The 24,211-nt window shown below is 39.9% G+C and overlaps 3 protein-coding genes across 3 annotated transcripts; 2 read left to right on the top strand and 1 right to left on the bottom strand.

Moving 5' to 3' along the window:
- Nucleotides 1-254: 254 nt before the first annotated feature.
- On the top strand, nucleotides 255-8,304 carry cwf19l1 (CWF19 like cell cycle control factor 1). The gene is made up of 14 exons (XM_046860235.1): nucleotides 255-537; nucleotides 700-784; nucleotides 860-944; nucleotides 1,033-1,134; nucleotides 1,283-1,497; nucleotides 3,795-3,910; nucleotides 4,005-4,089; nucleotides 4,170-4,316; nucleotides 4,926-5,064; nucleotides 5,742-5,821; nucleotides 5,905-6,114; nucleotides 7,465-7,584; nucleotides 7,756-7,853; nucleotides 7,950-8,304. Exons 1-14 carry the CDS (start codon nucleotides 515-517, stop codon nucleotides 8,092-8,094), a joined length of 1,650 nt encoding a protein of 549 aa, XP_046716191.1. The 5' UTR covers nucleotides 255-514; the 3' UTR covers nucleotides 8,095-8,304.
- A 1,334-nt stretch (nucleotides 8,305-9,638) lies between these two features.
- Nucleotides 9,639-14,493, top strand: washc3 (WASH complex subunit 3). Its single transcript, XM_046859885.1, has 7 exons — nucleotides 9,639-9,858; nucleotides 9,936-10,034; nucleotides 10,382-10,447; nucleotides 11,089-11,220; nucleotides 12,074-12,190; nucleotides 12,343-12,407; nucleotides 13,767-14,493. The coding sequence occupies exons 1-7, from the start codon at nucleotides 9,808-9,810 to the stop codon at nucleotides 13,858-13,860; spliced, it is 624 nt and encodes a 207-aa protein (XP_046715841.1). The 5' UTR covers nucleotides 9,639-9,807; the 3' UTR covers nucleotides 13,861-14,493.
- Nucleotides 14,301-23,361, bottom strand: dram1 (DNA-damage regulated autophagy modulator 1). Its single transcript, XM_046859884.1, has 7 exons — nucleotides 23,000-23,361; nucleotides 20,912-20,979; nucleotides 18,648-18,790; nucleotides 16,676-16,853; nucleotides 16,532-16,590; nucleotides 16,292-16,384; nucleotides 14,301-14,610 (listed from the first exon to the last, which is right to left on the bottom strand). Exons 1-7 carry the CDS (start codon nucleotides 23,128-23,130, stop codon nucleotides 14,566-14,568), a joined length of 717 nt encoding a protein of 238 aa, XP_046715840.1. The 5' UTR covers nucleotides 23,131-23,361; the 3' UTR covers nucleotides 14,301-14,565.
- Nucleotides 23,362-24,211: the final 850 nt, after the last annotated feature.

Below are 24,211 nucleotides of genomic sequence, written 5' to 3'. Positions count from 1 at the left end.
GAACTATAAAGCATTTACAACGCGTGAATCTGATCTGAATCTTGAAAATCTGATTAAAAAAATAGAAAATTATTATTATTATTATTATTATTATTATTATTATTATTATTATTATTATTATATTTGAACTGTTTTCTGTTTTAATAATTTGCCACATTGATCATTGAGTCCGTGCAAATATTTCTCTCGTGTAGAAACAGGAACACTGTTAAGTACCGCAAAGAAAAACTATGTGCACGCGGATTTTTTTTTTTTTTTTTAATCTTTTTTATGGTAGTGTTTAATATTATCTGCTAATTGTGTTTTACTTTTGTGCGTGGGTTGCTTTTTTTGTGAAAAAAAATCGCGTTAGTGTAGTTATTTTCCGATGTGAATAATCCGGAATATAATTCGTTGTTCGTTTGTTTGCCGACGGGTTTATTATGTCGGCGCACACTGTTTGGTGCTTTTCTCAAAAAGTGGAAATAAAGAAATCGGAGCGGATTTGAGTTGAATTGGGTTTATTTTAGACGGTATGGAGGTGAAACCTTTAAGAGTGTAAGTTCTTGGTTCACGTAAATGTAAAATGTTTTCACGTGTATTTAAAAGGCATCAAATTCACTTGTAAAGACGTGATGTGTCTCCTAATGAGAGAGTTATAGTGCAGTGAAGCCACGTGTTTAAACTAAACATGTACTGGTGTGTGTTTCTGTTTTAAAGCCTTGCTTGCGGTGATGTCGAAGGCAGAATCGGTGCTTTATTCAACCGAGTGAACGCGATCCAGAAAAAGAGCGGACAATTTGATGTAAGTCTGAATCCAGATCTTTTGCATTTTACACATCACGTGTAAATAAACACGCACCTGATGCTTCTTTTGCAGCTGCTCCTATGTGTTGGAGATTTTTTCGGGAAGTCTGCTGAGTCTGAAGCTGAATGGGAGGCCTACAAATCTGGCGCAAAGAAAGGTATTATAGGTTTCAAGATCATTCTCATTGTCCATCATCATCATCATCATCATCTTTGAGATTTGTGACGTTTTCGTTCACGTTTCAGCTCCTATTCACACGTATATTCTGGGAGCTGCGAGCCAAGAGACGGTGAAATACTTCCCCAGCTCTGATGGATGTGAACTGGCTGAAAATATCATCTATTTAGGTGAGATGTTTCTTCAGCATTCCCTTTTTGTTTTTTTGGGGGGATTAAACCGCATGTCGAACCGTCTCGCGTCGATTTTTATGATTTATGATATTATGTGATGATAAATTGTTCTTGGATGTCCTAAGGGGGGATGTGTGTGTTTCAGGGCGGAGAGGTGTTTTTACAGGAGCCTCAGGACTGCAGATCGCGTACGTCAGCGGCAGAGAGGCTCAGCAGGAGCCGGCGCCTTCGCACTGTTTCACGCCGAAAGATCTCACGGCCCTCGTTGCTCCCCTGGTGTCCAACTCGAAGTTTAAAGGAGTTGACATCCTTCTGACCTCACAGTGGCCTCGAGGAGTGTGGCAGTACGGGAACAGTCCGGTAAGTCCCTTTCAGGGTGTCTGGTTGAGGAACGGAACAGAACAGCCTTTGTCACGTGCATTATAGCACAGTGAAGTGTTTACTTCACATATAGCATTAGAGGTCAGAGCACAGGGTCAGCCATGATATAGCACCCTTGGAGCACAGAGGGTTTTGCTCAAGGGCCCAAGAGTCGGGTTTTCTCAGGCTGATGTCGATATTTTCTATTTTTTATCAATTATTTTTTGCTGATTTTCTTTTTTTTCCCCTTTACAGAAAACTGCTTTATTATACAACACAAACCTCTCCAATCAGTTCAATTCATTTTTATTTGTATAGCGCTTTTAACAATTAAATATTGTCACTGTGCAGTTTGGACTCCGGCAAGACTCGCTATGGCAGCATAACTAAAAGGGAGAACCAGAAGGTAACACAGACATGAGGGATCTCAGTACATTTGTTAGCAGGTTTTGGTCCCAGTGTCCCTGTGTCTACCTGAAACCTACAGCTGGTTGAAGTACCGCCAACAACAGATTGAAAATGTGACTCATTCTCTCTCCAAAAGTAAAACTATATATGGCTAGATTGAAAATGAAGGATAAGAACTTAAAGCCCAGGGCACACCGAGGCTTTTCAGCTTATCGAACAAGTGCATGAGAAAAAAATTAATGAAGTGGACTGAGTAAAGAGGGAACACACAGGTGCTTATCATTCTTTATCTTGTCTTTGCAACTTTGCCAGACACGATTGGGAAAAAAGAAAAAAAAACATTAATCGCACAAATCCCTCAGCCCCTACGTGCTGTTATTGGAAAGTTCTGTTCTCTCATGCAAATGCAGAATGTACATGCACGGTTTATGTCAGATGCGCCTACCTAATCTACCTCTTTCGGCTGCTCCCATTAGGGGGCGCCACAGTGGATCATCCGTCTCCACACACCCCTGTCCTCTACATCAGCCTCTTTCAACCCAACTACCTGCATGTCTTCCCTCACCACATCCATAAACCTCCTCCTTGATCTTCCTCTTTTCCTCCTTCTTGGTGTCTCCATCCTCAGCATTCTCCAACCGATATACCCCATGTCCCTCCTCTGAACATGTCCAAACCATCTCAACCTCACCTCCCTCACCTTGTCTCCAAAACTGTCCTACATGCGCTGTCCCTCTATTTAACTCCTTTTTAATCCTGTCCACCGTCGTCACTCCCAACGAAAACCTCAACATCTTTATCTCTGCTACCTCCAGCTCCACCTCCTGTCTTTTACTTAATGCCACTGTCTCTAATCCATACAACATCTCAGGTCTCACCACAGTCCTATCAACTTTCCCTTTCACTCTCACAGATACTCTTCTATCACAAATCACTCCTGCTATCACTCTTCTCCACCCACTCCACCCTGCCTGCACTCTTTTCTTTACTTATCTATCACACTCTCCATTACTGTTTATTGTTGACCCCATGTACCTGAACTCCTCCACCTTCTCCACCTCTTCTCCCTGCAACTGCACCCCTCCACTGCTCTCCCTCTCATTCACACACATGTACTCTGTCTTACTCCTACAGACTTTCATTCCTCTTTTCTTTCCAGCGTGTAGCTCCACCTCTCCAGGCTCTTCTCCACCTGCTCACTACTCTCACCACAAATCACAATATCATCCACAAACATCATAGTCCACAGAGAATCCTGTCCGTCAACCTGTCCATCACCACTGAAAATAGGAAAGGGCTCAGAGCCGATCCTTGATGCATTCCAACCTTCACCTTGAACCAGTCTGTCGTTCCTACTGCACACTTTACTGCTGTCACACTGTCCTGCACCACCCTCACATACTTCTCTGACACACCTGACTTCCTCATACAATACCACAACTCGTCTCTCCACCCTGTCGTACGCTTTCTCTAAATCCACAAACACACAATGCAACTCCTCCTTACCTTCTCTATACTTCTCCATCAACATTCTCAAAGCAAATAATGCGTCTGTGATGCTCTTCCTCAGCATAAAACCATACTGTTGCTCACAGATGGTCACCTCTTCTCTCAGCCTGGCTTCCACTACTCTTTCCCATAACTTCATGGTGTGACTGATCATCTTTATATGTGCCTGCCTAATAACCTGTCTAATTATGCAGCACAATTGGCCAAAGCAGATTAATAAATGGAATGTATCTAGTCAAATGTTTACGCACATTTTACAGAATCTGCTAAATATTAATAATAATAAATAGCTGTGCATGTGATTATAAACAGTGTGTGTTACGTGAAGCATCAGCGACTGTTTTTATGAAAGCTTTTTTTTCACAGCACTTGTTTTTCAGGAAGTCGACACCAAGTTTTGTGGTGTTTCCTCTGTGGGAAATCTGGCTGAAAAGCTAAAACCTCGCTACCACTTCGCCGGACTGGAAGGAGTTCACTACGAGCGCCTGCCATACAGGTGAGACTTTCCGGACGATTCTTCCATCAATTCCCGGGATATTATCATTCACGTGTTTTAATACGATCTCGTTTCTGTTGGTCCGTTGGCACAGAAACCACGTGGTCCTGCTGGAGAACGCGCAGCACGTCAGCAGGTTCATCGCTCTGGCAGCCGTGAACAATCCCGGCAAGAAAAAGGTGAGCTGAGGATCCGAAATCTTTAGTTTATCGGTGCTGTGAGACAGAAATGTGTTCAGAAATGTTGTGGGTTTTTTTAGTACCTGTATGCGTTCAATATCGTCCCGATGAAGAGTTTGGATCCGGCAGCGTTGGTCAAACAGCCTGAGGACGTCACCGAGAATCCGTACAGAGGGAAAGTGATGAAAGAGGGTAGAAAGGAGGTTCAATCTTCAGCTGCTGGAGAGGTGTGTGTGTGTGTGTGTGTGTGTGTGTGTGTGTGTGTGTGTGTGTGTGTGTGTGTGTGTGTGTGTGTGTGTGTGTGTGTGTGTGTGTGTGTGTGTGTGAGAGAGAAACTCGTTCATAGAGCTAGAGATATGATTGTGTCTGCATTGTGTTGGACCTCCAAAAATTATTCTACATCTGCTCTTTCTCCATCATTGAACATTTAAAGGCTCTGGCATAGAGAAGTTAATGTTGAATCTGTAAAGATCTCAGATGTTAAGATGTTAATGAGTTGCTCAGAAGCACCTGCTGACTGTGGAAAGGACACTACACCTAATCACACTCTCCAGTGTTTGTAATATTTTAATGATTTCTAAATTACACTACTGATGTCACCCAGATGAGGATGGGTTCCCCTTCAAGTCTGGTTCCTCTCAAGGTTTTTTCCTCATACCATCTAAAGGAGATCTTTTTTCCTTGCCATAGTCACCCCAGGCTGCTCATCAGGGACAAATACTCATATTTCACTTATATAAAAATGTTCGCATCGTACATCCCATAAAGCTGCTTTGAGACAATGTCTCTTAGACAAACGTGTTCTAGAAATAAACTTGGACCCGTGTGTCGATCAGGAGGAAGCAGCTTGTCAGTTCTTCTTCGATCTGGGCCAGAAGAAGCCTCAACATCATCGGCAGCAGCATCCAGGATCAGGGAGAAAGAGAACGAACGAGGGAGACGGATCCTTTCAGCAAAAACACCCTCGCAAACCCCGTGAGTCGCGTTTACATTTTACACCGTTCCTCAGATGACACTTATCATTCTTCTAATTCTTATTCATACAATGGCGTAGTTAAGGGCCTCGCTCAAGGGCCCAACAGTGGTGTTGGGATTTGAAATCACAACGTGTGATTATGGAGTATATAGCGAAACCCCAAACAAAACACACTTACAGTACAAGAGAGCGTGGCAGTTACGTTAACGTGAAGAAGTCCAGCACTGCGCAATTCAGTTTATTACAATGCATTTAAAATGATCACGGAATTCAAGATTTTCTGTATATTTATGGCATTTCATCTAGTTAATCAATACCCCCTGCAAAATCTGCACGATTAGAAATTCGCTCGATTTCGCAACTCCAAACAAAGCACTGTTTTGTGTCTATGAGCAACACGATGGCATTTTGTTCCCTAATAAATCGCCCGTTTAAAGGATTCGGTTCAATCGCAAATGACTCGTTTATTAACAGTGGCTCACTATGCCAATACCTTGTCTCTGTAAACAGACTTCCTCCAATTACAGCACTTCCTGTTGGAGGTTGGAGCGGTAATGGCCGAGCATTCTAAACCCATAAAGATGTCGGAAGATGAAAAATACTGAATAAACCCAACGATTTCAATGTCACATTTGACACGCCAATTTGTTCCCTTTCTTTCTTCTCACAATCTCAGCTCAGCCCACTGGACCATGTTGGTTTTGTTTAGCCAGTCCAGAGGTTGAGAAGCACCTGGTCATCAGCATCGGGACACACGTGAGTACACACGTGCACACACCCCCCCGCAGTAGTAGATCTCCACCCCTGATCATAAGCATTGTAGTGTGTTTCCTCCTCAGTGCTACATGGCTCTGGCTAAAGGCTGCCTCACGCCGGACCACGTGCTGCTGCTGCCTATCGGCCATTACCAGTCTGTGGTGGAGCTGCCGTCCGAGGCGGTGGACGAGCTGCAGAAATACAAGAGCGCGGTCAGGAGGCTGTACAAGAGCCATGGGCGACGCTGCATCCTGTTCGAGAGGAATTACCGCAGCCAGCATCTTCAGCTACAGGTGCTGTGGTTTTCCCCGTTCACGCTCGTTTAGATGTTTGGCTAAAACACACGACTCAGGGTTTTATCTATGTCTCTGGTTCCTCGAAACAGCAGCTTGATGTCTCAATGTTATTTTAAATTTGGACCCAAATTGTAAAACAATGTTTGGCATTGTGAAAGATGACCCTAGTCGTGTGTGTGTGTGTGTGTGTGTGTGTGTGTGTGTGTGTGTGTGTGTGTGTTCGTGGCAGCTGCATGAAAGGACTGACCCGCCAAGATCCAGGTCCGGTCCAGCAGCACCACGTAAATGAAAGCGTTTGAGCCTGTGAGACACCTGACGGACGCAGGGTGGGGATCAGAGAGTCTCCTGTTCTCGCCCGGTTCTCAGGCTCAAGCACATAAATGTCATCAGTTTAAGTCTGAGCAGACGGATGCCTGTCTGTCCTGACGACACACAAACGTCTGAGGGATTCAGTCCCAATGATGACCAAATTTCAGTCTAGAAAATATTTCATTCTGGAGTTCATTTGTGTGTCAAAACTATGACTGAATATCACTTTTATTGATATTTATATACTTCAAATACACTGTAAAGGTTTTGGGACATGTTTGGTTTATATCAGGTTATATTGGAGCACAAGTGATTAAATCATTTAGATTTTTCACTGTAATGCAATGATCCATTCTTCAGCTGGGAATTCGTACACACAGGTCCAGTCTCTGTAAAGCTTGAACCTGAAATCAAATCGACCCCAAAATCAACCTCAAAAACAACCTTGACCCTAAAATCGACCACAAAATTGACCCTGGTACAGCACTGTACAATGTCTCCTACCTTGATCCTGAAGTCACCTTGAAATTGATCCTGAGCCTTAGATTGGCCTCTATCTCGACTCCAAAATCGACCCAAACCCAATAATCCACCCTAAAATCGACCCTGAGATCAACCCTGACCTCGAAATCAACCCCAAATTCGACCCCGACCCCAAAATCAACGCTGAATTTTCTCGCACTGTTACAGCACTGTACAGTGTCTCCTGAAATCAACCTCAAAATCACCCCTAGTAGTTTAAATATCGTTCTCTTGTTGAAGAAAAGCTAAATTAAAAAAAGCCTTTTCTGGCCAAGATTGATTAATTTTAATTGAAAAACAAAACCGGCTTTATTTTGAGCTTCTATTAATGCTGTTTTTTATTGTACCTGAACATATTAGTTGAAGTTAACACAGGATGTTCATATCCTTTCTCTAGCAGTGTGTATTGAAAATGCCTTGACTTTAGACTCCAGGTGTTTAACAAAAAAAAAAAAAAATGCTGTTTGAGTTTATGCCTGATTAATGCAGTAATTATACGTGTGTGTGTGTGTGTAGCTGGTTCCTGTGCCTATGGAGACCTGCACTACTGAGGACATTAAAGAGGCATTCATGGTGCAGGCTCAGGAACAGCAGATGGAGCTAATGGAAATACCAGAACACACTGACCTCAAGCAGGTAACACCAGAGCACACAAACTAGCACGCTTCCATTTTTTAAATAATTTATCTAGACCAGAAGGACCTCCAGGAGAGTAGATGTTCTACACAATACATATTGACTGAAATATGTAATATCCCTTGTAAGGATTTAATCCAAATCTGTCTTTCTTTCTATCTCGGGTTTTAGATCGCTCCCCCGGGAACGCCATATTTCTATGTGGAGCTCGATACGGGAGAGAAGCTGTTTTACCGCATCAAGAAGAACTTTCCTTTGCAGTTTGGCAGGTGGACACGAGTGATTTTTATTTATTTTGTGTATAATGTTTTAATGTTGCACACGTTATGACGTCTGTGTCTGTGTCTGTGTGTCTGTGCGCACAGGGAGGTCCTGGCGAGCGAGGCGGTCTTGAACATCCCCACACGCTCGGACTGGAGAGAGTGTAAAAGCAGCAGAGAGGAGGAAGAAGCCCTGAGCAAGCAGTTCCGCACCGACTTCCAGCCGTACGACTTTACTGTGGACGACTGAGCAAAAAAACGGCACCTCGTTTCCTCAAAGGACTTTCAATTCTTTTTTTTAATGTTTTTAAACTGATATTAACGGAGCTTCTTGTTTTTACTGATTATGGAAGACTGAAGTGTCTGGAGGAAACTTTTGATGCGTTTCATGGGATTCTGTTAATACATGTACAGTACAATTTTTAAACCAACATTTGCTCAATAAAAAAAGGGTTTTGAACTTGTGTGTTTGTGTGGCGTTTTAGTGCCACGTTAAAAAAAAAAAGATCTAAGATTACAAGATTTAATTCGTAGTAGTTTTGACTATATTTATCTCCTTTAAGGTTGATTTCTTTGGTCCTCCTCATAATCTCTTGATGGACATCTCTTGGTATAGCACGCACATATAACCATCGACATCCTTCAGACTGCACCAGAGAGGCAATTTCCTCAATGTCTGTTTGTTTTTTTTATCTTCTGTATAAATAAGGTTTTTCATAGAACCGCTGCAGTGGCTGCGTTTACTGATTATACCTCCATGCGGATGCGCCAAAAAACTATTTCCTTATTGTTAAATCCTAACCTAAAATACGATTAAATCCTCCACATTCATTTTATTCAAAACAGCGAAACGTTTCTTGCAATTCTGTGATTTTTCTTAAAATATTAACAATTATAGAGGGCTTAGGATCGACCAATTTACAATCTGCCCCCACTGTTAATTTCTGAAGGCTTTACTGCAACACGTGATGTGACATCTGAAATCTGATTGGATAGAATCTCCAGCAAAAAATTACAGCCTGATATGATGCTCCTTGTAGCAGCACACCCAAAAGAAACGCTATGAAATTGAGAGAATGGAATATTAGGAATAATTAAATAAATATTCATGGACAAAATTATATTCAAATGTAAGTTCTGTAATTTGGAAATATGTAGTTAAGGCAAGCAGAGATGTCTACACCGATCAGGCATTATAACATGAGCGGTAAAGTGAAAAAACACTGATCAAGGTTCAGGCAGCAAGTGAACATTTTGTCCTCAAAGTTGACATGTTTGAAAAAATGGGCACGCTTAAGGATTTAAGCGGTTTTGACAAGGGACAATTTGTGATGTCTAGACGTCTGGGTCCAGAGCATCTCCAAAACTGCAGCTCTTGTGGATGTTTCTGGTCTGCAGTGGTCAGTATCTATCAAAAGTGTTCCAAGAAAGGAACAGTGGTGAACCAGCGACAAGGTCATGGGCGGTCGAGGCTCATTGATGCACGTGAGGAGCGAAGGCTGGTACGTGTGGTCCGATCCAACAGACGAGCTCCTGTAGCTCAAACTGCTGAAGAAGTTCATGATGTTAATGCTGGATGGGTCTGAACTGTTTTGGCTTCAGAAAGGGTTTCAACACAATATTAGGTGGTCATAATGATGTATCTGATCAGTGTATAAATATAAAATTATATAAGAACATATAATAATAAGTTTGTAGTTTGACTTCAAGTTAAAACTTTATGAATACCACGTGTTTCAGTGTTTCTTGCTTTATTTGGAAACGTGTTTAACTTTTTTTTTTTACAAATTACAGCGCTTGTACTTCCGGGTGTTGACGTCACAAGGGGGTCACAGGTCACGTGAGAAGTCACGGGACTCGTTCCTCCATAGCGATGTTTACTGAATGCTGGTCAACTAAAACGTGTTAAAACCCGGGATTTAATTCACGTTTATAATCCTAGGATTAATCGGTTGATGAGGTCATGGATGAGGACGGGTTACCGATCGTGGGCTCGGGTGTGGACCTGCGGAAGGTCAGTGAAAGCTGATCAGAATCTGTTTTGCACGTGTTTCTGTAACGTTTCTCATGTTGATCCGGTTTTATTCCCAGGTTCCGGCGATCCAGCAGCGGAGACTCGTCGCTTTTCTGAACCAGTTTATCGTACACACGGTCCGCTTCCTTAACCGCTTCTCCACCGTCTGTGAGGAGGTAGCTAATGCTAATGCTAATACTGGGGATTTAGGGGTGCAGCGATACTTCAAGTGTGTCAATCGATACGATATGTGCGATATATTACTACTTTTTCAGATGAAATTTCCAGATATTGGATAGATAGATACTTTATTTTAATTGCACAGGGTACAAAATTAAGTTTCAGCCCTTATAGTGTAATTTAAATCTAATAAAGTATGAAAAATGTAAACGTGATCCATTAAAATATTAATGTATTGCACCCTCCCAATAATCAATTAAATCATCATAAAAAAATGCATTTAGTTTTTTTCCTTAAAGTTCATGCACGATTGCATTAATCATTTATTTATTGTTGAATACAGAAACTTGCGACCATATCGTTACGCATCCAGCAGATCGAAACGACCCTCAGCATCCTGGAAACGAAGGTGAACTTTCTTCTCTTTTAAAGTTCAGCGAACGCTGGATTCAACTTTTCTTCCTGAACTGTTTAGTTTGGATTGTAGTTGCCAATAAACGATTAATTAACCAATTGTTTTTAAAAAATGGATAAAAACCCAAACATAATTGATGTAAAATAGTAATGGACTTCATTACAAAAATTAAAAAGTACTCAATAATGAAAGTATGCTGAATATGAATATATTAATGAATAAATATCATTATATGATTAAAAATAATAATAATAATAATAATAATAATAAATAGATCACTCTCCGTGCAGCATGAAGTAGCACATGTAAAAACAAACCGCATGTAGTGTCAGTGTTTCACCTCTAGAGGCTGCTCTCGACCTCTAGTGTTAAATGCTATATAGCGCATGATCTTGAAGATTTTTCTTAATTCTACAAGTTACTATCCTGAAGTGGATTTATTAGTGTCTTGTAACAAGGATTTTCATTTTTGGAAGAACTCCATGTCATCCTGGTTGTTGGTCAACAGTTTAGTCGGTCACATGACCAATCTGATTCTATTCACACTGTGTATTATTTCAACCTGAATGTGTTCGAGAACGTTAGTTTACCTGCTAATCTCTCTCTCTCTCTCTCTTCTGGTTTCTACTCCGAAGTTGTCCTCAATCCCAGGCCTGGAAGACGTCACAATACATAGAGTGGATCAGAGGCCATCTCCAGAGACCAACGGACCAGCAGCAGGATCCACTGCTTCTCCAGCCCCAGCTGCTTCTTCTCCTCCTTCTGAGGTTAGATCAAACTCAACCAATAGACATTTGCACACGGACCTCAGAGTGTCAAACTCGCTTTCTAATCTAAATCTAATCTATAATCTAACCATCTAAATGAATTTTTGCAATCTTTAAAACAGTCTCCAATTACAAAGCACTCGAGATATCTCAAAGCAAACAAACTCTACGATGCCTTAATGTTTCAGTCAATTAGTTTTTTGAGACAGTCAAATGTCCAATACAAGGTGGTATCAAAAAGCTACGAGTCTCGTTTTTATATGCACGCACAATCACAGGGAGCACCGATCTTTATAAGTCAGTGTGCCAAAAGACATCCTGTGTACATCGCTAGCTGGTACGCAAGGAGACTATTTTGAAGGTGATGGTGTGTAAACGTAGATGAGTAAAGTAGTTTCTTGTACACAGCTAGTCTCGAAGGTTTATCATATCATCTCGTACGTCTCAGAAGTCCATGGTCCCTGTAAAACAGGCAACACGTATATTTGTGTTTGAAGAGGATATGATCCAAGCCTGGGTTCTACCTCCTGTTACACTGAATCATGAGGAAATTTTACGGGTAAAAAGTCCGGCGTGTACAGCGTGCACTTCCACTCTGTAAACGTCAATAAGGGTTTGTTTTGACCGCTGAAGTCTTCTGAGAACCAGAGTTGATGTGCTTCAAAGCGAAAAGTCAGTGTGATAAAATCAAATGTTTCTCTTATTTAAAGAATCATAGGACTGGGCATTTGTTGAAAAGTAAAAATGAAACTCAAACCCTTGGAATCTCAGATCCTTGTTATAACGAACCCTCGATCTGAATACTGACTTACATTCGTACATTCGGTTTAGATTATTCTTTTTTTGTTTGCAGGTTCCTGGACAAGGGCAGGAAGGCTCACAGGGGCATAAGGGAGAACCGGCGGGAGATAACTTAATGACCGTAGCCAAGGACCCCCGATATGCCAGATACCTCAAAATGGTGCAAGTGGTATGTCTTTTTATTTATTTATTTATTTATTTTTACTGTGAGACACCTACAGGAACCAATGTTTTATTGCACCATAGCTGTGTTGCGTGAAGGATCTCGTGAATGATACAATCGAGTGCTAACAGATGCCACTGTTTCATCTTCGTTTTTAGGGTGTTCCTGTAATGGCCATTAAAAACAAAATGATTCTTGAAGGTTTAGACCCAAATCTCTTAGAGTGAGTATTTATTATTATTTATTAATTTTGTGTGTGTAAAATCTATATGTATGTATATGTATGTATGCATGTATGTATGTATGTATATACACACACATATACAAGAGATTAATTGAGATCTATCAGTCTGGAGAAGGTTATAAAGCCATTTCTAAAGCTTTGGGACTCCAGTGAACCACAGTAAGAGCCATTATTCACAAATGGCAAAAACATGGAACAGTGAAGAGAACCTTCCCAGGAGTTACCGGCCGACCAAAATTACCGCACAGCGACAACTGTGCGACAACGCACAGCGACAACTCATCCAATGACGTCTGGCGTAAAAGTAACACCGCATTTCAGAAAAAGAACATCATACCAACAGTTAAATATGGTGGTGGTGATGGTCTGGGGCTGTTTTGCTGCTTCAGGACCTGGAAGACTTGCTGTGATAAATGGAACCATAAATTCTGCTGTTTACCAAAAATCCTGAAGGAGAATGTCCGGCCATCTGTTCGTGACCTCAAGCTGAAGCAAACTTGGGTTCTGCAGCAGGACAATGATCCAAAACACACCAGCAAGTCCACCTCTGAATAGCTGAAGAACAACAAAATGAAGACTTTGGAGTGTCCTAGTCAAAGTCCTGACCTGAATCCTATTGAGATGCTGTGGCATGACCTTAAAAATGCGGTTCATGTTAGAAAACCCTCCAATGTGACTGAATTACAACAATTCTGCATAGATGAGTGGACTAAAACTCCTCCACAGCGCTGTAACAGACTCTGTGCAAGTTATCGCAAACGCTTGATTGCAGTTGTTGCTGCTAAGGGTGGTCCAACCAATTATTAGGTTTAGAGGCAAACACTTTTTCACACAGGACCATGTAGTTTTGGATTTTGTTTTCCCTCAATAATAATAACCTTCATTAAAAAACTGCATGTTGTGTTCACTTGTGTTTATCTTTTACTAATATTTAAATTAGTTTGATGATCTGAAAAAATCAGGACTACACTTTTTCAGACCACTGTATAGGTACCATACTGAACTAACATACCATACTTTTTTATTGCATTGAATCGAATCTTCTAGATAGATAGATAGATAGATAGATAGATAGATAGATAGATAGATAGATAGATAGATAGATAGATAGATAGATAGATAGATAGATAGATAGATAGATAGATAGATAGATAGATAGATAGATAGATAGATCTGTGAGGATTTCAGCATTGATTTCAAAATCTAGCTGAAGAGTAACACAAATAAATCACCGCCAACATCTGAGTGCAGGCAGCAGAAACATCCTCTTGTGCCATCGCGACAAAGCAAACCGCATATTCGCAGACATGTAACACACAATGTCTTTGTCCCTCGCAGTTCTCCAGATGCCCCGGTCCCAGACTGCAGCCAAAAGGTTCCTAAAGAACAGGATGATGACAGCTCGGGCAGCGAATCGTCTTTCAGTGACTGATTAATCCACTGACCCATCAACAGTGGCTTATAGAGAACCGGACTGGGTTCTCAGGGTGAACATACAGAGGTCCCGAGCTAACTGAGCGTTCATGGCAACTGAACGCGTGTGCCGTGCGAGTGGCCATGAAGTAGCTGTGGGTCACCTAGACATCTTTCTTTATGTAGTGCTAGTGGTTTGAGAAGAACTGGACTCTTGAAAATGTTTTTTTTTTTTTTTGTGTAGGAGGAATGATGGACCAGGGTTTCTGATTATGAATAATACTAATAATAATGTACAACACACCCGGCCTTTCATTTAATGAAATGAAATGTAAAATCACACACACACATTTTTACGAACATGTTGTTGTGAAAGCATCGTGATCACGAGGTCGTGTCAACATTTAACCATAAAAATTACATCACATGCTTTTCGTTTCCCAACACAGGAGTCATACATATTGTGCAACTGTATCAGTTTATTGCCAGTTCACTGGTGCTAGTGAATTACAGCAAGGTGGATTAAAGTGCAAAAGATGTAATTATATTATAATTATGATAAAAAAAGATTGTACATTGAAACAAGATTGAAATCGTTCTTGTGATTGAATAACGTGTAAAACAAAATATACAAATAAAATCTACAAATCGCCAGGTAGTTTGATCCTTTAAAAAAAACTAAAAAACTCGTACAGGTCTGACAGAGACGGCTGTGACGTCGTCGTCAGGTAAACTCTTGTATGTTGATGCTGACTTTCAAAGTAAACTTCTGTAACGAGAAGATAAGCATCAGTGAGTCACATGCAATAAACATCTGGATGGAAGTTTAAAGGTTACATGCTGAGAAAGGGGAATAAAAAATATTTATATGGTGGTAAGCCGGAATGCTGGGTTGTGATTGGTTGGAAGTTGTAGTAAGTGGTAGCTTTATGGACCAGAATATCAACAATCTCCTTCGTCACCAAGCTGCTACTCATGGCCCCCTGAGCAAATGCCAGATATGTAAATATTAATGTAGATCCGGTTGTAGTTTGCGCTTGGTTCTAAACGAGCATGCTTCTTATAAAACACCTGTAGGTATAATAAACACCAATTCCAGCTCCATACAGTGTGAGAGAGCTATTGTAGACATTTCCTAATGACCTTACTGAGATCCATGGAGGATTTTTGTGTGTAATGGAACCTATATGGTGAATACAGAAGAAAAATTTGAAGAACTAGAGAAGAAAATGAGAAGTAGAATAAAAAACAGCACCAGTATAGTAGGATGTTAGTATAGATAAGATATAATTTACATTCTAAATCCATACAGATGTAATTTTAAGGCACTACTTTGTGTGTAAGTCAAAGAAGCAGAATTGTAGATGTAATGAGTTGTATATTAAATAAGAAAATGAATCAGTATTGTGATCCATTCAGTCAGTTTTGCTATGCAATCATCAAAAACAGCTTGAACTCATCGATGCTTGGAAGTGACAATGGTATAAGGTGATAATCCATGGCTAGGTGTGAGGCCTTACGCCAGGAGGCCCCAAATGTTTTTCTGTGAGGGCCACATATTTTCCCCTTTCTTTAATGGGGGTCTGTTTGTAACAGAAAATGACATTGGCCAGAGTGATTACCAGTATTATTGTGGAGATTTTATTATGATTTAAAATGTATTTATTTTGCCTTATAATGCTATATTAGTTTATTATTTTGTTCTGCACCGTACAGACAAATGAGCATCACTTTCCAAGAGATATTGAATATAGCCTATCAAAAGAGCATTATTACTATCATAATGACATTTTTCTTAGTCATTGCTATTGAAATCAAAACATTCATTTACTTATGCATAAAGTTGGTGGGTGAATCATAAAATAATTATTATTATTATGTTAATAACTAGAGGATGAACAGATTTTACCGATACAGATAGCTAGGTTGGATTGTACTTGCCGATTAGTGATTCTTAGATTGGATACTGGATCAAAACAAACAAACGCTCCATGTAAAATAGTGTTAGTAATATATTTATTATTAAATATAATTTATATATTATAAATAATAAATAAAATATATCGCTCTGTGCAGCGTGCAGTCTCTCGTATAAAAACAAACGTGGCATTGGTGATTCGCCTCTAGAGGCCGCTCTCGTAATGAAAGTGGACCGGAACCCGGAAAAACTATCGGATTTTGCAGAGAGCCCGACCTCTATCTATAACTGAAGGGAAATTTGATTTTAAATACAGATATGATATGAGTAAAACATTTAAAATGTAATGTCTGCTGCATTGTTCAGAGGGCCGTTCCAAATGTGGGGGTGGGCTGTATTTTGGGGACACCTGCTTTACACCATTTTAATCCTATCCTCTTCACCTTGGGACGTTCTTTACATTGTGTAACACCACATCTATAATTACACCTGGATTATCATTTCACTTATATATTATTACAAATGAACGAACCTTGAACTCCTGTATATATGTGAAGAAGAAGAAGACAAATGTGAAAGCAGCTATCCACTCGCTCACGGAGCTCACAGCATGGAGTGTGTAGCCCTAGGGATAAAAATAGAGATTTGTTGGATTGAAAAAGATGTTACAGTACATCTACGTCTGATGCATCTCTCTATAATTAACATGATTCTCTGTACGATAACTGTGCCGGCTGGAGTGTGATGAAGGGATGAAGGGATTTGAACCCACCTTGTCCTCTGTGTTCCAGTGCAGTTTGTTTGTCTGAAGAAATGCTGCACAAGCCAGAGCTGTGAGGAATGTTAAGCAAAACCTACGAGTTCTTCTCGAAGCTCATTAGAAGGAATATAATAAATCGACAACGTTAAAGGATACTCGGAATGACGGCCAGGCAAGCCACGACGGAGAAGATAGCACGAATGTGACACATGCGCTTGGAAGATCCGTACGGATGAGCCTTGTATGAGATTACAGTCTGGAGTATAATGTAAGCCACTCCAAAAATGAAGAAGGTTAAAGCTCCCAAGTCATGGACAACCATCACTTCTGTCTCCTAAAACATGTCCAAATACACGTTTAGTGTTCCCATTGGAGGTAAAAGAGATTGATCAATACAATACAACACTGTTAACTGTTACCGATTAGAATTACAGTAATCCCCCGCTTTACCGCGGTTTGAATCTGGCGCCCCGGTTTATCGCGGAATTGCATTTGCCACGTAACTCATTTGTTTGGCTGATTTTCCCGGTCTCTCTCGGATAGCACGATAGACCAAAACACTTTTAGGGAATTGTTTTTATAGAGTTTAATGTTAAAATAATGAAATAGTTTTTTCGTTTATCGCGGGCGGTTTTGGAACGTAACCGCCGTGATAAACGGGGGATTACTGTATTCAGTCCAAAAAGAAAGAAAGGTGCATTTTGCATGTAACAGTAAAAGTGTTTCTTCACATATCCCAGTGAGGTTAGGAAGCAGTCAAGGTTGAGGGCCTTGCTCAGGAGCCCCAAGAGTGTCAGTTTGGCGATCCCAGGATTCAAACCCATAACTTTCCAATCAGGAACCCTGAGCCTTAACCACTGAGATACAACATGCAGCAAAAACTGCTGAGTGCCGCCTCCTCCTCCTTCTTCTATTCTTCTTCTGCTCCTTTACCTCCTTTTTCTTCTTCTTCTTTTTCTTCCTAATATTATGGTGGTAAGCACTGTTGTATGCAAGTTGTTTGTGCATATTTTATTCCTTCTTCTTTTTCTTCTACTTCTTATTGTTATGGATATCGGCAGGCCAAGCAGTGATGTTGTGTAAGCATCCAATTGCTAATTTACATTTTCTTCTTCTTGTTCTTTTTCTTCTAATTTTTATTATTATTATTAATATTAAATGGAACAATAGAACTGTTTGATTAGGGAAGGGTTTAATCAATGTGTCCAATCATCACCAATTTGGCACACATCATCATAAGGCTCATCAAACTTTCGGAATGCTCCAAACGGTTTCTCGAAAGGACAACAAATCAACCAAACAGGAAGTGAGGCTGTATTTTAGCAGCGACAAGTTTCACACGGTCACAAATCTCATCAGGCCTCTTCAGAACCATGATCTGTGGCTATGCAAGACATTTCTCGCCAAAGGTTTCAAAAACATGTTTACAACTAATTGCTAATAATTTAACTCCTCATCTGAATTTTGTCCAATTTGGATCTGGACATTTAGACCATTTTTTCTACAGTCGAAGAATTCAATGTTGTGACCACTGTTCCTGCCCCTCTTTCCTCCACGGAGCTTCCCACTTCATCCAGGCCGTCCAGACTTTAAGGATGGATTTGGACTGTAGTTAATGTCAACAGACTGCTACATTGACTCAGGACTACAGTTCGCTTCTGATCATCATCACTGCACCCCGCAACATCGTTTATCTGTAATAAATGGAAATTCGTTGCAACCCAGATGAGGACGGGTTCCCTCTTGAGTCTGGTTCCTCTCAAGGTTTCTTCCTTATGCCATCTCGGGGAGTTTTTCCTCGCCACAGTCGCCACCGGCTCGCTCATCAGGGACAAACTTACACTTATATTCATTCTTTATCACCACATTATCTGTGTAAAGCTGCTTTGAGACACTGTTCATTGTTAAAAGTGCAAAACAAATAAAAATGAATTGAATTAAATTCTGTGGTCAAAACATCCACATCAAATGAAAATATAAATCACTCCTGTGATGTGCCCTGCCCCTGGAAATGCTACTTGCATCATTAATTATAATTGCTATGATTATTATCTTGATTATTACAATATTATTAATAGTAACATTATCAAAGCATACCTGATATATAAACTATAAGGTGTAAACAAACCTGAAATGTTGCCACAAAACACATTCCTATACAAGAAATAGCAGCGATGACTAGGGCCGTCTTGTTCAGATGAGGAGACACGCCCCCTGTTCTCTCAATTAGATTCTGCACAAACTTGTATCTGGCAAACATGGTGGTGAACCCTAGAAAAGATACAGTGTACATGCGTGAGAATTACATAACGTGGTGGATTTTATGGTTTAAGGAGATCTCGAGTAGCTGGGAAACGCTGGGAAATACTGCATAACTCTTTGGGGGGTTTCATTTCTCTTTGTCTGGACTCGAGTTTTTTTTTCAGATGGGTCATGTTTCAGAAGAAATGCTCTCATTGTTTTACAGAAAGAGAAATGAAACTGCTGCACTGAAGCATTTCATGAAATTTCCACGGTTTCTTCAGCGCAGGTGACTGAACGGATGGCATATTGATTATTACCATGTACAGATCAGCAAAGTGACTCGATTCAAGGTCGCAAATGAAATCAACAAATCTTTGGAACCTCTGATTTTTCAACGCAATAAGTAAAAAAAAAAAATGTATGTTTATATATATATATATATATATATATGTACATATAAGCTTTTTATATAGTTAACTCATGACAATCATGCAATAGCGATTATCGTGATTCATGATCACGCTTTAATTATAATTTTATTTCACGCTTTAATTCATTTTCCCGTGATCTTGATATAAACATTGTTTCCTCGTGATCAGTGCGGGCAAGTACAGAAAAGTCATGATCACGAAAAATTTTTTTTTGTTATGTCGAGATCACGAGAAAATTACAGTGTCATCATGAGAAAACAAGAAAAGAAAATTATAATGCATGGCCTATTTTGACTTCCGTATGTATATAATATTATTAAATGCTATTAAAATGCTTATTATAAATATCTAATTTATATTCATTTTGTGCCATTTTGGGAAAATACATTTTTTTTGTTTGTTTGCAGAAAGCACAGGAGAGAATGTGTTAATCGGATCAGAAGTGCATCATGGTGCTATGAAGTAATGCTAATGCTGTGTGGAAGATATAAATATATGCACACACACACACACACACACACACACACACACACACACACACACACACACACAGTGCATGATACTATAATACATGATACTACTACAATTTATCTTTTTTCTCGTTAATCTGCACTCAGTTCCCCATAATGACAAAATGAAAACAGAATTCTACAAATGTCTATAACTTTTTATAAATACACTGAAATTTCACATGTACACAAGTATTCAGACCCTTTACTCGGTACTTAGTTGGTTTTCTGCCATTCTCCAGGGCGAATCCTCTCAAGCTGGGGCAGTCTGGATGGGTGTCGGTGGACAGTCACTTTCAGGTCTCTCCAGAGATGTTCAATAGAGTTCAATAATTCAGAGATTTGGCTGGGCCACTGGAGGACATTCCTTTATAGGAATTATCTCTAAACCACTCCTGTGTTGTCTTGATTGTTTGTCATGTAGGAAGCTGGACCTTCTGTTCAGAGGTCCTGAGTGCTGTGGAACAGGTTTTTTATAGAGGAGATCTCTGCACTTTGCTCTATTCAGCTTTGAATCCTCAACCCTGACCAGTTGCCATGTCCCTGCTGCAGAAAAACACCCCTGCAGCATGATGCTGCCACCACCATGCTTCACTGTTGGGATTTCCTCCAGACATAACATTTAGAATTAAAGCTGAACAGTTCAATCTTCTCATCAGACCAGGGAATCTTGTTCAGGCTGAGAGTCCTTCAAGCAGGCGTCCATGGGTTTTGCACTGAAGTGAATCTTCCATACTCTACCATAAAATCCAGATAAAGTCCAGTGCTTTTGGGAATCTTCAGTAAAGCAGACATTTTTTATAGCCTTTCCCCATATCTGCAACAAGCCTGTGTCAGGGCTCTGCAGGAAGCTTTTTGACTTCATGACTTGGATTTTGATATGATCTGCATTGATTCTGTAGAGAAATGTGTGCCTTTCCACAGTTAGACTCTAATCAAGATGTAGAAACATCTCAGCAACAAGGAGAGAAATGAGAGTCACCTGAGCTCATTTTTTCAAAGTGTTGTTGCTGAAATTTGACAGACATTTCTAGAGGATTCTGTTTTGTCATTATGGGGTATTAAGTGTAGATTCATAAGAAGAAATCAGCTTGAATGATTGTAGTATCAGGCTGCAACATGCTGTAACAACATTGAAAATACTGACGAGGGTCTGAATACTTTCCCAAATGCACTGTGTGTATTTATAGAGAAAGAAAAACTCACACCTGCGAAAGCCGAAATTGTTGCCATGAGGCCGAATATGCAGCTCTCCGGAGGCGTCGCTCCTGTATCACTAACAAACCACATCAAAATGTCAAAGTTAACATCACTGTTATTGATTTAATGTTCATACGTGTATGCATTCATTCGTCTTTAGGAAGGGTTGTTTTGGGTTTTCCGGGTTCGTTGTTCCTACTCCGGAAACAATAGCCATTGAGGCACGATTACCAGCACAGGAAGTATCTGTACTGCTCTTTAGCGAGGGCAATAAAATCGTGTGCGAGAGAGAGGTTTCCAGAGAAACAAGGTGTTTCTGAAAGATTTAGCAGTTTTTGACACCTTTACAGCTTTAAAGACGTTGCGCATAAACGCTGTAGTCAAACTAGACAAGGTCAGGGCAAAAGTATGCGGACACCCGATCACCACAAAACGATATATCATGAACAGTTACCAAAAAAGTCCACACAATAGTACTGAACGTCTATGGGTTATAATTTCCCCAACATTCGATGAGTAGCCTTCCTGGAAGAGTGGAGCTAATTGAGGCTTTTACTGATCACATATACATTACAGCACAGGAAGCTGGGGTCAGAGTGCAGCCATGATACAGTGCCCCCGGAGCTGAGATGGTAAAGGGCGTTCTTTAAGGACCCAACAGCAGCGGTTTGGTGATACAGGGGTTTAAACCCTTAATCTTTTGCTCAGTAACCAACTGGTGTGTTGTAATCCAAAGTCTCAACGACTGGCGACTATGTTTGCTGCTGTTTAAAGACATCGGTGCTTTACGCCGTTTCTCGACCTTTCCCATGAACTTTTCTACAGTACTACACGGAGCATTTATGAAATCTTGTATGGTTTTTGAGACACATGTATGTTCCTTTTGTTTCTATGCAACAAGTGGAAAAAGGTCCACAGAACAGAAGAACTTGTGTGATCAGACTGCCTCACCCACACAGTCACACATGGAGGTGGAAGCTTAATAATTTGGGTTTGTTCCGGAAAGTGAAAGCAATCCTGAAACAACACGACTCCCATTCCATAGTTCAACACCGTGCAATTCCATCTGGACTGCAGCTCATTGGAACAGACTTCACCATACAAGATGATGAGCCTGTAAGCTTTAAAAGCATCATCCACTGAGCAGTCGTCTGGAGTGATATCTATCATGCAATGACCTGCCCAGTCACCGCACCTAAATCCTATTGAACTGCTCTGGGATGAACAAGAAATCTCCAACTAGTGAAGAACGTTCGGCCGGGAGTGTGTAAAGCTGTTCTTCATGCTAAGGGAGGTTTTTATAATGGAAATAAAGTTCTTAACATTTTTGATGTGTTTGGATAAAGTGACTCATCAGACCATCGCATAGAAACAAAAGAAACATACATGTGTCTCTCAAACACCATAACACATTTGTATTAACACTTTTCACAGCCACTGTACATTTTTCATCTATCGCTATAACAGGACGTGTGCAACGTGTGGCAACTGCGCTAGACCACACTATATGACCAAAAGTGTGTGCACCCCCACCATAACACCTAATATGCGCTTGTTGAACACCATCTCTTCATTGAGCCTAATTTAATCATGCTGGAACTGTTCCAGGTTCAGTGAAAATGTATTCACTACAATTTAGGACAGCATGAAGGTATAATATTTTCACCATGTAATTAATTGGTTTATATATAAGTATATAAAAATAGAGTTTTATTATTAATGTTTTTGTTGTTGTTGTTGATGGTGTTTCTGTAGTGAGTGAGTGTCAGAGTCAGGGTACTGAGATGCAGTTAAGGAAAAGTTCAGGAACAAATCTTAAGTATTTGTAAGCTGGTGTGTGTGTGTGTGTGTGTGTGTGTGTGTGTTATTTAGGCGAAAACGAAACTAAAGTAACTCAGGGCTGCTCTTAGACTGGCTGTAAGAATGTCACTGTCCAATAGAAAACACACAGTAGTGTAAGAGTTGGAATTGAGTGTTTAATACTACAAAAGAGCGTTTCTACACTTTGTTTAGAAGCATTGGAAAGTCAGAGAGCTCCATCCTTTAGTGCAGAAAGAGCAGAAGATGAAAAGCCATGCAGTGAATCAGAGCTGTACCTGATGAAAGGGAAAACCACATCGACGTCCCTTTTGAAGATGGCAATCAAATAGTTGACTACAAAAGTGCACGAGGACCAAAGGACCAGAAAAGTTGGTAAGATGCACACTCCTTCCAGAAACCACGCCATTGTCTTCTGCACACCACCATCACCATCAGATGAAAAAGTAAGAATGAAAAAAAAAAAAAAATCTCAGATCTTAAAGATCAGGACGCTTCTGGAGATGTTGTGGACTCCAGGGTCCATCCATATCACTGTTCTTAAAAGTGAACAACGTGGAAAGAGAAAGGAGGAAAAAAAAAAGGTCGCTTCTCTCCGGTCACGTGACAGAGCGGTTTTCGTTCTTGAGTTCAGCCTTCTCTTCCTCACGCTGATTTCAGAGGCGTTCCTGAACCCAGAAACAGACCATGAACATTCCACCAACGTTCCACCCTCTCACACTTCACTTTTAGTGGTTTCTTGGGAAATAGATTGGAAAAGTTTACACACACACACACACACACACACACACACACACACACACACACACACATATATATATATATATATATATATATATATATATATATATATATATATATATATATATATATATATATATATGTATATATATATATATATATATATATATATATATATATATATATATATATATATATATATACACATATATACAGTATACACACACAAACACACAGATATATAATAGTAATATTTATACTGATATATATATATATATATATATATATATATATATATATATATATATATATATATATAAAATTATCAATATTACTATTATATATCAGTATTTCACACACCATAGAATAATAGAATCAACAATGATAATAATTATTGTTATAATAATAACAGTAATTATTATTATCATAAATATTATTATACCTTTATGATGCTTTTTTTGTCTAAATAGTGTGCAAAAGGCATTTTTAAATAAATGCACATTTTATATTATTTCATGTTCTCCATTTTAATTTTCCCGTCACTGCACCTGGAACAGTTCCAGCATGATCGAGCTAAAATAATATTCTTGAAGACATATTGTGCTGAGGATGTGTTCAACAAGCACATTTAGGTGTGAAGGTCAGGGGTGTGTATAGTTTTGGTCATATAGTGTGGACTAGTGCGGTTGCTACACATCACAGTCCTGTTATAGCAGTAGATAAAAATATACAGTGGATTGTAAAACAAA

Source organism: Silurus meridionalis, chromosome 10 (genome assembly GCF_014805685.1).
Source record: "Silurus meridionalis isolate SWU-2019-XX chromosome 10, ASM1480568v1, whole genome shotgun sequence".
Classification (NCBI taxonomy): Eukaryota; Metazoa; Chordata; class Actinopteri; order Siluriformes; family Siluridae; genus Silurus; species Silurus meridionalis.
The sequence above is the reverse complement of the archived record's forward strand: the minus strand, read 5'-3'. Positions and strand labels throughout refer to the sequence as shown.

Coding starts and splice junctions, on each gene's coding strand:
- dram1 (XM_046859884.1), bottom strand. CDS start 23,130: ATGGCGTGGTTTCTGGAAGGAGTGTGCATCTTACCAACTTTTCTGGTC. Junction 16,854..18,647: donor GTTTTGTGGCAACATTTCAG/GTTTGTTTACAC, acceptor GACATGTTTTAG/GAGACAGAAGTGATGGTTGT. Junction 16,591..16,675: donor TTGCCTGGCCGTCATTCCGA/GTATCCTTTAAC, acceptor CATTCCTCACAG/CTCTGGCTTGTGCAGCATTT.
- cwf19l1 (XM_046860235.1), top strand. CDS start 515: ATGGAGGTGAAACCTTTAAGAGT. Junction 538..699: donor GAGGTGAAACCTTTAAGAGT/GTAAGTTCTTGG, acceptor TCTGTTTTAAAG/CCTTGCTTGCGGTGATGTCG. Junction 7,854..7,949: donor TTTCCTTTGCAGTTTGGCAG/GTGGACACGAGT, acceptor CTGTGCGCACAG/GGAGGTCCTGGCGAGCGAGG.
- washc3 (XM_046859885.1), top strand. CDS start 9,808: ATGGATGAGGACGGGTTACCGATCGTGGGCTCGGGTGTGGACCTGCGG. Junction 10,035..10,381: donor TCTCCACCGTCTGTGAGGAG/GTAGCTAATGCT, acceptor TGTTGAATACAG/AAACTTGCGACCATATCGTT. Junction 12,191..12,342: donor ACCTCAAAATGGTGCAAGTG/GTATGTCTTTTT, acceptor CTTCGTTTTTAG/GGTGTTCCTGTAATGGCCAT.